Source organism: Dromiciops gliroides, chromosome 2 (genome assembly GCF_019393635.1).
Source record: "Dromiciops gliroides isolate mDroGli1 chromosome 2, mDroGli1.pri, whole genome shotgun sequence".
In the NCBI taxonomy this organism is placed as follows: domain Eukaryota; kingdom Metazoa; phylum Chordata; class Mammalia; order Microbiotheria; family Microbiotheriidae; genus Dromiciops; species Dromiciops gliroides.
This window is the reverse complement of record NC_057862.1, coordinates 559276471-559289280: the sequence shown is the minus strand read 5'-3', so window position 1 is coordinate 559289280 and position 12810 is coordinate 559276471. Positions and strand designations below refer to the sequence as shown.

The following is a 12810-nucleotide window of genomic DNA, read 5'->3' as shown; positions in this document are numbered from 1 at the left end:
GGCCTGGTATGTGGCATGCAGTTCACTTATTTCTAGAAGGATTTCAACCAAAAGAGGAACCAGCTCCTAAATGAGGATAAAACCTTATAAAACTGTAAAATCTATGAAATGGGGGTAATAATAGCATCTATCTCACAGGATTTAGATAGCAAATGAGATAATAAATGTAAAGCCCTTTGCAAACTTTAAAACGTTATTATTATTTAATTATAGGAAACCAAGGGCAAAAGAGGCTGTGACTTTAATCAGTCAAGAAGCACTAGGGCAGCTAGGTAGCACAGTGGATAAAGCACTGGCCCTGGATTCAGGAGGACCTGAGTTCAAATTTGACCTCAGATCCTTGACACTTACCAACTATGTGACTCTGGGCAAGTCACTTAACCCTCATTGCCCTGCCAAAAAAAAAAAGGCACTTATTAAGTGCCTACTATGTACCAGGCACTCTTGCTAGGAATTGGAGCCAATACACAGCCAAAAGTGAAAATAGACACTGCCTTCAAGGAACTTATAATTTAGCCAAGAAAGACAACATGTATATATAGAGATAGATGCAAAACAGATACAAAGTGCTTTTGAGAAAATGCTAGTGACTAGGGATCAGGGGGATCATGAAAGGCCTCAGGAATCAAGTGGCTCTTGATACCTAGCCTTGATGGAAATTTGGGATTCTGGAAGCTGAAGGTTGAAGAACATGTGCATTCCAGGCGTGGGTCTTTTAAGTATTTAAGTGGCAGAGATATTACTTATGCTTGCTTTGGCAGCACATATAGTAAAATTGGAATGATACAGATATTAGCAGGGCCCCTGGGCAAGAATGACATGCAAATTTGTGGAGTATTCTATTTTTTTAAGTGGCAAATATAGAATTCAAACTCATGTGTGACTTCCAAGATAGCTCTCTTTCCAGAATGCGATCCCTTAAGGAAGAATAATGACCACACCATTTGGGGTGCCATTTTGCCAATGGGACCCCTCAACATATAGGAACCCATTTTGTGGCTTTTATAGAGACTCTTGATGATGCTTACAAGTCTCCCACTAAGTTGGTTTACTCATTTGTGTTCATTATTATTCCCCTCTTTCCCCTGCCATTGTATTTTGAAATGAAGATAGTCTGAGGAGGGATCCCTAACATTTTAATGTGAATTGATTTATCTTGTTTTCTGAATTGGGCCAATTTAGCAGCCTCAGAACATTGGACATCTCTTAGGGAGGAAGGATCAAAAAGAGAGAGAGGAGATAAAAATGGAAGGGGAGTCACAAGGGACCTCAAACATTTTATAGCCCACAAAATTTTACCTAGGGTTTCCCTGTTTATGTGACCCTCTGCCAGAAAATGGGCAGGGTGGAGAGAGGAAAAGAACAGAGAGGGTCAGTCCTAGTCATATTTTCCAAGTCACCTTCCCCTTCCCTTTCCCCTGATATTCTAATCCAGTCTTGTATAAAAATGGTTACAACAATGTTTTTTGTTTTGTTTTGTTTTTGCCATTCTAAAGAGAACTGCTATGGCTTCTCTGACCTGTTAGGATAGTTTAAGAAACATTAGACATGTGAATTTGTGGGTGGCAGGGAAAGAAGTTTACATCTGCATATATTTTTATATGTTTACATTTTTCTGGAAATGTGGGGCCAATTTTTATCTACAGATATATTTTCTCACAAGATTATAGGACTGGGATGAGAGGAAATCTCATGGCTGCCTAGGAGGGCTTTTCCACCTAGAATTCTGTTTCTTCTCTACCTTTTTTGGCATTTTCATGTCTCATGTCTCCTGGAGTCCATGGCCCATGTGGAAGGGGAGGCCAGCCTTGGGCAACTATGAAGAGATTTTTCATTTGGGTGATAGTTGTATTATGGGTGGGATCAACACCCTTCATCAAAGCATAATGTTAACAACTAAAAATTTGCACTATTTGATACAGAAAAGTTAGGATCAGGGGAAATGGGAGAAGATGAAAGAGAAAATCAGAAGGTGCAGAAGAGGGAAGGGAGCAGATAAAAAGCTTTGGAAGCATGAAGTAAAACCCATGCAGGGTCTCAGCTATGAAATAGTTATTAAACACCTGTGATGTGCTAGATGCAGTAGGAGGTAAAGAGGTCTAAGGTTGAGCTCCTCAAGAAGTTTATGGTCTTGGGGCAGCTAGGTGGTGCAGTGGATAAAGCACAGGTCCTGGATTCAAGAGGACCTGAGTTCAAATCTACCCTCAGACACTTGACACTTACTAGCTGTGTGACCCTGGGCAAGTCACTTAACCCTCATTGCCCTACAAAAAAAAAATTAAATAAAATAAAATAAAGAAGCTTATGGTCTAAGAAGAGAGACAAGAGCTGTGCTTCTGAAAAGGTAACTACCATTATAATAAACCCTAAAGAAGTGGCATAGTCAATAGAGATGATCAGGGAAGGAAGAGGTCACTTCTAGCAAGCAGAGGCATCACAGAGGAGGTGGTATTTGTTCCAGCCATGCCAGAAAGGGTACAGATAGGCACAGAGCAGAGAGGGCATGGCAAAGACTCAGATTGAAGCATTGGCTGTGGCTTCCATTAGTTATCTGGCCTAGAGCAAGTCACATAACCTCTCTAGACCTGTTTCCCTCAGGTGTAAAAATGGGGATAATAATACCTGTCCTGCTAACCTTACAGGGTGAGGAGCAATTTAAATTATGCATGTGCGTATGCACATATGCACATGTGTCTATATGCACAAATGTATGTGTATAATATAGACATATATGTATTTGTGTAGTTTATATGTGTGTAGATTTATGCTTGTCTTGAATCCCTAGCATCTAGTGCATTTGTTACACAGAATAGATACAGAAGAAATGTCTATTGAATTATTGAATTGAAGATATGATTATCAGATTGAACCAAGTTAGAGTTATTGTAACTGTGTGATATGTATATAGGGAATTCAAGCAAGCCATCCTGGGGAAGGAAGGAAGAAAGGAAGGAAGGAAAGGAGGGAGGGAGGGAGGGAGGGAAGGAGGGAGGGATACATTTATTTAGTACCTAATATGTTCCAGGCACCATGCTGAGCCCCTCTTCACAAATATTTTATTTGATGCTCAAAACAACCCTGGAATGTAGCTGTTATTATTGTCTCCATTTTACACTTGAGAAAACTGAGGCACATAGAAGTTAAATGACTTGCCCAGGGTCACACAGCTAGTAAAGTGTCACAGGGTGGATATGAACTCAGGTCTTGTGATCCCATCTACTCTGCCACCAATTGTCTCAAGAAGATAAGGTTGTTTAAATAGGTTAGAGATCTTGTTGTGAAGGGCCTCAAAGAATAAGCTGAAGGATTTAGACTTTATTCTAAAGGCAGAAGTGAGCCTTTTTGATTTTGAGAAGGGGGTGGCATTGTTTCACTGAATTAAATTAGTGGTGTATAAGCTCTCTTAGGGGCTACTGGGTGGCGACGTGGATAGAGCACTGTGCTTGGAATTAGGAAGACTCATCTCTATGGGTTCAAATCTAGTGTGTGACGCTGGGCAAGTCACTTAACCCTGTGTGACTCAGTTTCTTCATCTGTAAAATGAACTGGAGAAAAATGACAAACCACTCCAGTATCTTTGCCAAGAAAACCCCAAATGGGGTCATGAAAAGTTGGATACAACCAAAAAAAATGACTGAATAAATAATATTTTCCTCCATCTTAAGACGAAACAGGCTGCCAGACCCTTGTAAGCCATATTTGGTTTGTCACATGCTTGATTACTCCCTTTATATAGTCTTCTCCTCTGGACTAAGACCCAAGTGATTCTATTGCCCTTTCTATATACCTGCCCCTCAGCCTTACAGAATTCTCACCTCCAACTTAGACCATGAACACCCCCTCTTTCTATGGCATGATGACCATGTTCAACCAGCAGTAAGAACTCAGGTCTCCCAATTTACAAGTCTAGTTAGTTAAGGATAATTGTTTAATTGTTATCAATCTACTATTACCATTGCTCTACACACTAGACCATACTGCCCCTTGATGGTAGAGAAATGAAATACAACCAGTGAGTGGTTTAATTTGGGGAAAGAACCCCTTGGCTTCCAAAATCTAAAATACACTTGTTGGAAATTTGGTATTTACTCATTATCAGTGGGTTGCTTCTGTATCATGATTGGCTGTTTGCTGTATTTATTTATGGATCAAATGGGTGAATTTGTATGTCCTTCAGTCAAAGCAAATGTCTTAACAAGCACTCTCCCATATGGCTTTCAATTAACACGTAGTTTTAGCTGGGAAACATAGGCTGTAGTGCTGAATTGGTGGGTGCTAGGTAATTTGCAGAACTGCATCTCTCATGCATACAATTTATATTGAAGTACAGTCTGTCACAACCGGAGGAGAATAAAAAGGCGTAATCCAGAGAGAGTGTCTCCATACTCCTCATTTCCAGAGTTTCCTCATTATTGTTCTCCAGGCCAACTTTCAACAATTAGGCATCAGTGTAGGAACACAACCATCCTTTGGCAACCTGGGTGTATTTCCAGATGGAAGCTAGATCAGCATTTGCCAGGACATTGGCTTAGTGGAAGAACTGAACCTGTCTAAATCAGTAAAAGCAGACAGAGATGCCCAGGGTGAAAAGCTGAGTCCACTCCTCAGTTGTGAATATGCTGATCCCAAGGAGACAAGTGCTGGATTCCATTTTGCATGATAGGTTTAGTAGTCAGAACCAGGATAAGGCATTTGTGAGTCCTGGATAACATTGGAAAATGCCATATGTTACTGTGCACTGGAAGTTCTGTGCCTCCTCTCACAATTGACTCAACATATCACAAAACATCTGCAGAATCCATGCCTTTCCCCTAGCTATCTTCTATGCCTGGAGTGTTCTTCCTCACATCCACTTCCTGGCTTCCTTGTCCTTCAAGATTGAATTCAAATTCCACTTTCTTCAGGAGATCTTTCCGTGCTTCCAGACCCCATTCCTTCCTCCCCACAGAATCTTCCCTCTGAGATCACCTCCCATTTTATGCTGCATTTATCTTGTATGTACATAGTTGTTTGCATGTTGTCTCCCCCTTAGATTGTAAGCTTCCCGAGGGCAGGGACTGTTTTTTGCCTTTCTTTGTATCCTCTGTTTTATCAGTGTCAGGCTCTTAAATAAATACTTGTTGACTTTCTAGATTTCTTCAAAACAGGGCTCAAGTACCACCTTCAAAAGAAAATGGAACTACTGATTCTTCTAGTTGCTTCTGCTCATGTCCTCTTAAATTTTAAATTTTTTATTTTATTTTATTTTTTGCGGGGCAGTGAGGGTTAAGTGACTTCCCCAGGGTCACACAGCTAGTAAGTGTCAAGTGTCTGAAGCCAGATTTGAACTCAGGTCCTCCTGGATCCCTGGCCAGTGCTTTACCCACTGTTTCACCTAGCTGCCTTTCATGTCCTCTTGAAAGTGACTTCTGTATATTTTATATTCACTTATCTGTGTATTTATAAACTTTTCATTAAATTGTAAGCTCCCTGAAAGCAGAGAAAAGTTTTCATTTTGTCTTTAAACCCCCAGGACCTATAACAGTGATTCTCATGTAGCAGGTGCTTAAAAAAATTGTTCAATTGATTAATACTCTGCTCAGCAGAGTAGAATTTTCTACCATTAAAAAACAGATTTTTAGGTATCTCATCATAGAACTTCCCTGTTGGTGCCTTGGGGAGTTGTCTCTTGAACTGCATCTCCCCAACACCAGGACCTGGGAAAATATTGGGCCTCCAGTGTTTGTCTCCTTGGGATCAGCATATTCACAACTGAGGAGTGGACTCAGCTTTTCACCCTGGGCATCTCTGTCTGCTTTTACTGATTTAGACAGGTCCAGTTCTTCCACTAAGCCAATATCCTGGCAATGACTGAACAAGCCAGAGGTTTTTTGGTTTGTTTGTCTGGGGTTTTTGGTGCATAAATGTTAAGGTTTTCATACATAGCTTGGTCTTTACACACATGCTCCTGACCAAGAGTATCCTGGTAAATGTTTAAAAACCGGGTTCTCCTAGTGAAAAAATTATGTACACATACTTTTAAATTTAATTTCCATTATTAACACTTTCTTAAGTCTAGACAATCAACAAAACAATACATCAAGCTCTGATGTCTAGAGATTGCTAATTACTGAAGGGTAAATTTCTGTGTAAATTTCTGAAATGTAAATTTCTGAAGTGTAAACACTGAAAATTTAACAATCTCTCACAGGGGGTCAGAGCTGACTCCAGCACATCCTTTCTCCTGACCCGATTATTCAATGTCTCCTCTTCAGCAGGTCATCATACTTCAGACAGTCAGGTGTCCAAACTAAGTGGAAAAGGATTCAACTGAGAGTTCTGGGCTGTTCTGCCTGAGGGATTGACTAGGGTGAGGGGAAGGAAGACACCCACTATCCTATAATTCAGGTTCTCATTGGGAGTTATTGCAGACTGTTGCCCCAACTCTTTAGCTCCCGAGCAAGTTACAAAGAGGGTCCAGTTTTGTCTGAAACTGAGATTCAGATCCTACTTCTGGGCCTCTTCCTTTTGGAATATTTTTCTTATTTATATTAATTTTCTCCCAAAAAGTGCGTGTGTGTGTGTGTGTGTGTGTGTGTGTGTGTGTGTGTGTGTGTGTGTGTGTAAAATCTATAGAATGGGCCATAAACAGGGAAAATGTGTTGATTGGAATGAAGGTTTTCCTGACTCCAAGTCTAGAACTCTCCACTGGGCGACATAGCTTCCACTAGTCCCCCACCCTGTGTGAGTCTCTTTCAATGTCTGTTTCTATTTCTGCTTACTTGTTTGCCCCTCCCCTTACTCCTAGTTTCTATCTGGGATGTATCATTCTATCCCTCTATATGTTATAGTGAGAGAGTCAGGACACATTCTTCCAATGATTGATAATATTGAGTAACAGACCAATTGTGTTTAAATTGGACACCTTCCCAAACCTCTGCCCCAACCTACCGTCTCCCTCTCCAACATGTGTTTCTGGATATTGTCTCCTTTTTTGTTTGTTAAATTGTTCTGAGATTTCCAACCCAAATTTTCATCATTATCCTCTTCCTATCTCCCTTAGTCTTAATGTAAAATTATTTTACCATGGTATGAAATTATTAAAAAAAAAACTTTGGAAAAACTGTGCCTTTATAGAAAATATTTTTTTTTAATGTTTTTAGTCAGGCAATTGGGGTTAAGTGACTTGGCCAGGGTCACACAGCTAGTAAGTGTTAAGTGTCTGAGGCCAGATTTGAACTCAGGTACTCCTGACTCCAGGGCTGGTGCTTACCCACTGCACCACCTAGCTGCCCCTAAACAATATTTTAACATACTGCTTTGTAATGCTTCACTCTAGATGACTGACTACTTTTTCTATCCTTTGTCCTAATGATCAGGAACTAACTCCTGGTTTTTCCTTTCCTTTCCTTTTCTTTTCTTTTTTAACTCCTGGTTTTTCTTGTGCTCCTCTACAGCGACTCCATCTCAGTGAAGACGTGGCTGGGGCCACTTTCATGGCAGCTGGAAGCTCTGCTCCTGAGTTATTTACATCTGTCATAGGTAAATACTCTTATTATTATTGTTATTATTTTGGTCTGAACCTATAATTGCAATGCCAGCCTCTGGTTGTGAAATCCCTTTAAACAAAAGCAGATCTATAACCTCTATAGTTTATAGTCCTAAAAAGCTGCATGGGGCTCTAAGAGATGAAGTGATATGCCTAGAGTCCCACAGCTACAATATGTAAGAGGCAAAACTTGAACCCAAGTCTCCTAATTCCAAGACCAATCCACCATCTATTATGGTACTTTTCCTCCTCTAAGTAATTATATCAGATCCCTAGATGGTTACATGTAAGTAACTAGATGATGACACAATTCACCAACCCCTCACTCTGTGATGCCAAGAATGGGGAACAAGTGGGAGGGTAGCTGCCTTTAAGCATTATTGAATTGGGATTTTCACTAACGATGAAAGGGACACACATACTACCCTAGTAACCTCTTTTAAGACTAACTGGATAAAAAAGACTAACTGGATGCCAACCTGGAGGCCTAGAAGTGTGGGGGTATCCAAGTGGGCTATGGTGAGAAAGTGATCTATATCAGCATGGTGGGTGGGGACCACCAGCTCTCCTTTCTGTTTGTTTGGTTTTAGTTTATGGGTAAGCTGACATTATTTCACTTTGCCTCATAAAGAATGTTGATTCTGTATAGTGATTCTGCCTTGCTGCACAAGAGAAACCTCTCTAGCATATCCTTCTAAGCAATGCCTGTTTTCCATAAATATCAAAGAAGTATCAGAATTACGAATTTGGGGACTGAGAGGATCGACATAAAGTGGTTTGGTTTTTAAAATATATTTTTATTTATCTCATTAAATATTTCCCAATAACATGAAAACAATTAACATTCCTTTATTAAAATTTTCAACTCCAAATTCTCTCTCTCCCCCCTCCTTGAGAAGGCAATTTAATGTCTATTACACATGTGAAGTCATGCAAAACATATTTCCATATTAGCCATGTTGCAAAAGAAAAAAAGACAAAAAAGAAAGTAAAAAATTATGTTTTGATCTGCATTGAGAGTTCATCAGTTCTCTCTCTGGAAGTAGATAGCATTTTTCATCATGGGTCCTTTGGAATTGTCTTGGATCACAGTTTTGATCAGAGTCTTTCACAAGTCTTTCACAGTTAATCATCATTACATTATTGCCGTTACTGTGCACAATGTTCTTCTCATTATGCCCACTTCACTTTGCATAAGTTCATATTAGTCTTCCAAGATTTTTTATAAAAACATCCTATTTATCATCTCTTACAGCATAATAATATTCCATCACAATCACATGCCACAACTTGTTCAATCATTCCCCCATTGATAAGCATTCCTGCAGTTTCCAGTTCTTTGTCACCACAAAGAGAGCTGCTATAAACATTATAGAATATATAGGTTCTTTTCCTTTTTCCCAAATCATCTTTGGAAATAGATTTCATATTGCTGGGTCAAAAGGTTTGCAGTTTTATAGCCCTAAGGGGACTGTTTGTGAAGTCAATTGTAAAAACGAGTGAATGACATGGGTTTTGTTTTTCAGGTGTTTTCATCACAAAAGGGGATGTGGGTGTTGGAACCATCGTTGGCTCAGCTGTCTTCAATATTCTCTGCATTATTGGTGTCTGTGGGCTTTTTGCTGGGCAGGTAAGACAAGAAGTCAGACAATCATGGCACAACTTCATGTCTCCATAGGAGTTCAAAGAGATGAGGGATTTTAACTAAAGATCTGCCCTGCCAGGGCTCAGATCCAATGTTCCCAATATATGTCAAGTTATTTCAGCTCTTTGGTGTTCCAGATTGCAAACCTGGTCGGTTGTCCAACTCAATCCAGACAAAAAAGCAGTAACTAGTTGCTATTTTTTCTTCCATCTCAGTGAGGTATTTTGAAACTCCATTCACATTCAAACTATGGCTTCATGCTAATTTGTTCAAGGTAGCTAACTTGGAACTGGTTTGAATTGAATCAACCTAGACTATTTCAGACAAAGTTTCGTGACAAAAGGAAGTGAATTGAAACAAAATGTGTTCAATCCTAAATAGCCCTTACCTAAGTCTCAATCACTTCCTTTAGCTGTTCATTGATTGTATATTGATTTTTCATTTCATTTCAATTCCTACTATGCCTTGGTTTTAGGTTTAAGTTACTTTGGAACAACTAAATGGTATATACATTCAATGGGAGAGGTTCTGTGAGCTTTGTATTTCATTCATGACTGTGCATGGATCTCTGATACCTATATACCTTTTGTGAAGTTGTAGGGCATTTCCTAGAAGTAACTATACAAGAAAATAAAGAGGATAGATTAAAGATGCGAGGAGCCAATAGGTGGTATCAGACTAGTTCAAGGGTATGCCAGTAAATGTTTAACAGCAAGAGCTTTGAATTTTTTTTAAAGAGTGCCCAACATGTATAACTTGTATTAAATTGCTTGAGTTCTTAAGGGAGTGTGGGGAGGGAGGGAGGAAGAGAATTTGGAGCACAAAGTTTTAAAAATCGATGTAAAAATTTCTTTATACATGTAACTTGGGGGAAATTCTAAATAAATAATTAAATATATATATATGTGTGTGTGTGTGTGTGTGTATGTGTGTGTGTGTGCCTAAAAGACACTTTTAAGCTTAATCTACATTATTAATATTTTCTCCACCACTTTCCATAATCTAGACAATCAATAAAAAAACTCAACCCCTGATTTATAGAGGTATAAGGGCTCAACACTGAAAATATAACAGTTGGCTCTCAAAAGCTTCTCAGAGATAGTTATAGCTGGTTATAAAGCTGGTTAGGAAGAGAGAAAGCCAATTTAGCTAGATCACAGAGAACAGGAGGGAGAGTTATGTCCAAAGAGGTTGGAAAGATGGTTTAGGACCAGAGTGAAAAGGACTTTAAAAGCTAAAGAGAGTAGTTTATATTTTATCCTAAGGGTAATGGGAAGCCACTGGAGTGGACTGAGTAGGGGGAGTGACAGACAGGGTCAGTTCCCTGCTTAAGGACAATCACTTAAGTGCCAGGATATATAGTGTACTGTTGAACTGAGGCATGGAGAGGCTACTGTCATGATCTAGCTGAGAGGTAATGAGGACCTGAACCAAGGTGGTAGGTATGTGAATAGAGAGAGAAGGGGTCAGATGTGAGAGACCCTGTGGAGGTAGAAATAGCAAGATTTAGGAACTGATTGGATTTGTAGGTTGAGGGAAAGTAGGGCATTGAAGAAGGTCAATAAATGGTATTGTAGAATGATGGCATCCCAGAAATAAGTAACAGCATGAGCAAAGTTACAGAAGCAATAAAACAAGGGATGTGTTCTGGGGATGGCCAGTTTGGAAGACAGTAGCTTGAGATAAAAGTATGTATTGGGTGGCAACAGACCATGGACAACCTTGAATGCCAAATTAAGGAGTTTGAACTGTATTCACCAGGCCATAGGAAGCTAACATTGAAGTACTTGGGACATCTGATTAATAATGCAAAGGCTGCATTGTAAAAGGGGTGAGTTGATCTTAGGGAATATTGTTGACCCATCCATGGTAACCTGTTGAGTCACCCTGCATATACTGGAGCTCTCCTAGGTGGTGCTGAAAATGTTCTGATAAGTTCTTCCACACCCCACCCCCATCTTCCTTTTCCAGAGGTCATGAGGATCATCATTCTATTTTAACTCCAGCATTCCCCTTCCTTCAATATATTTGCATAACATATTATGATTTTCAAGTTCAGTGCTTATTTTCCATTAATTACATTTGAGGCTGGCTGCCTCTTGGTGAGCTGAACAAAGCCTAAGCCTTCTCCAGATGCTCCTGAAGGATTTGAACATAGAATCATCAAGTCAGAATTCCAGGAGGGGTTCCGATAGGTAGATGGCTAATAAATGGTCCCACAGCTAGGGAATATAGAGTTCTGTCAGCTTCTCTTGTAGAAAATAGCACTTCCAATCTTCAAGGCTCTTCTTTTTCCTAACCTCTGCCTCAGTCACCTTTTGTTCTTAATCTTGCAGTTGGCCTAATGGCACAGTGGATAAAGCACTGGCCCTGGATTCAGGAGGACCTGAGTTCAAATCCGACCTCGGACACTTGATACTTACTAGCTGTGTGACCCTGGGCGAATCACTTAACCCTCATTGCCCCGCAAAAAAAATACAGTTGGCCTCACTTTGGGAACAGTTTTTTTGTCTCCCAAAGACACAACTGGAGCAAAAGGAAGACTATCCATCCTTGTTCTTGATGCTTTTCACACTCGACTTGCCCAAAGATGTGTTTGGAATTTTCTCATAGCTTTCAAAGATTAATAGTCAAGTCCTGGAGGAGAGTTTGTTTTTATAAGCATTATCTTAATTAGCACTGTCACTATTAGCAGTGTAATTATTAGCCTTGTCATCATTAGCTTTGTGATTAGTTGGTTACTCATTTATACCTGGAGTCCAACTCAAAGCAAACCCAAAAGGGAGAGGAAATGATGTAAAGAAATTAAACAAATGACTGGAAAGTGTCTTCCAAATGCCATCTTGCTTATTTGCAATGGATTGGCTCTGATACATTTATACTTTATAATTCATTAACAGCACATTTTAATCATTGAGTTGGCAAGAACCCTTGCATATAAGACAGATTGATTGCTAGATTTCTTGGACAGTGCCTTCTGTTTCTTATCAGAGTTTTCCTCTCTCTCTCCCTAGACTCATAATGTCACAAAGACAATAGAGATATTATATGACATGGCAATTTTCTTGTATCTGTGTGGGTGAATATGTGCCAACTCTTCCTTCTATGAATCACTTCTCCATGCCCACTTAGAGATTTCCCGGAAAATTCACTTTCATTTGCCAGAACTCAATGTGGCCTACCCCTACTTCTCCAGGCTTAAAACAACCTAGATGGTCTCCAAAAGACTCTAGGGAATGTGCTCTGGGAAACCCTACCCCCATTATACTAATTTCTCAGTAGATTTTTTTCAATAAGTTCATTGGACTTAAATTTGGAAAGTACTGTGGAGGTTGTTTCTTCTATCCCTCTCATTTTGGGGGGGGGGGTTTGGGGGGGTTGTGGGGCAATGAGGGTTAAGTGACTTGTCCAAGGTCACACAGCTATTGGGTGTCAAGTATCCAAAGCCAGATTTGAATTCAGGTCCTCCTGAATCCTCAGCTGGTGCTTTATCCACTGTGCCATCTAGCTGCCCCCTATCCCTCTCATTTTACAGGTGAGAAAACTGGGGTCCAAAATGGTTGTTACCTGTCCAAGGCCACCTCAGTTAAAAAATAGCAGAGCCAATATATGAACTTTCTGTAAGGGTTAAGAGCTC

General features: G+C 39.9%; 1 protein-coding gene and 1 pseudogene across 2 annotated transcripts in view; both read left to right on the top strand.

The window, feature by feature from the left end:
* SLC24A3 (solute carrier family 24 member 3) overlaps positions 1–12810 on the top strand; it is a 759832-nt gene that overhangs the window by 553458 nt on the left and 193564 nt on the right. For both annotated transcript variants that reach the window (XM_043982389.1, XM_043982388.1), the window contains exons 5-6: positions 7437–7521; positions 9055–9158. In XM_043982389.1, the coding sequence (XP_043838324.1) occupies positions 7437–7521; positions 9055–9158 (189 nt within the window). The remainder of the gene's footprint in view (positions 1–7436; positions 7522–9054; positions 9159–12810) is intronic.
* LOC122744964 lies at positions 750–849 on the top strand (annotated as a pseudogene).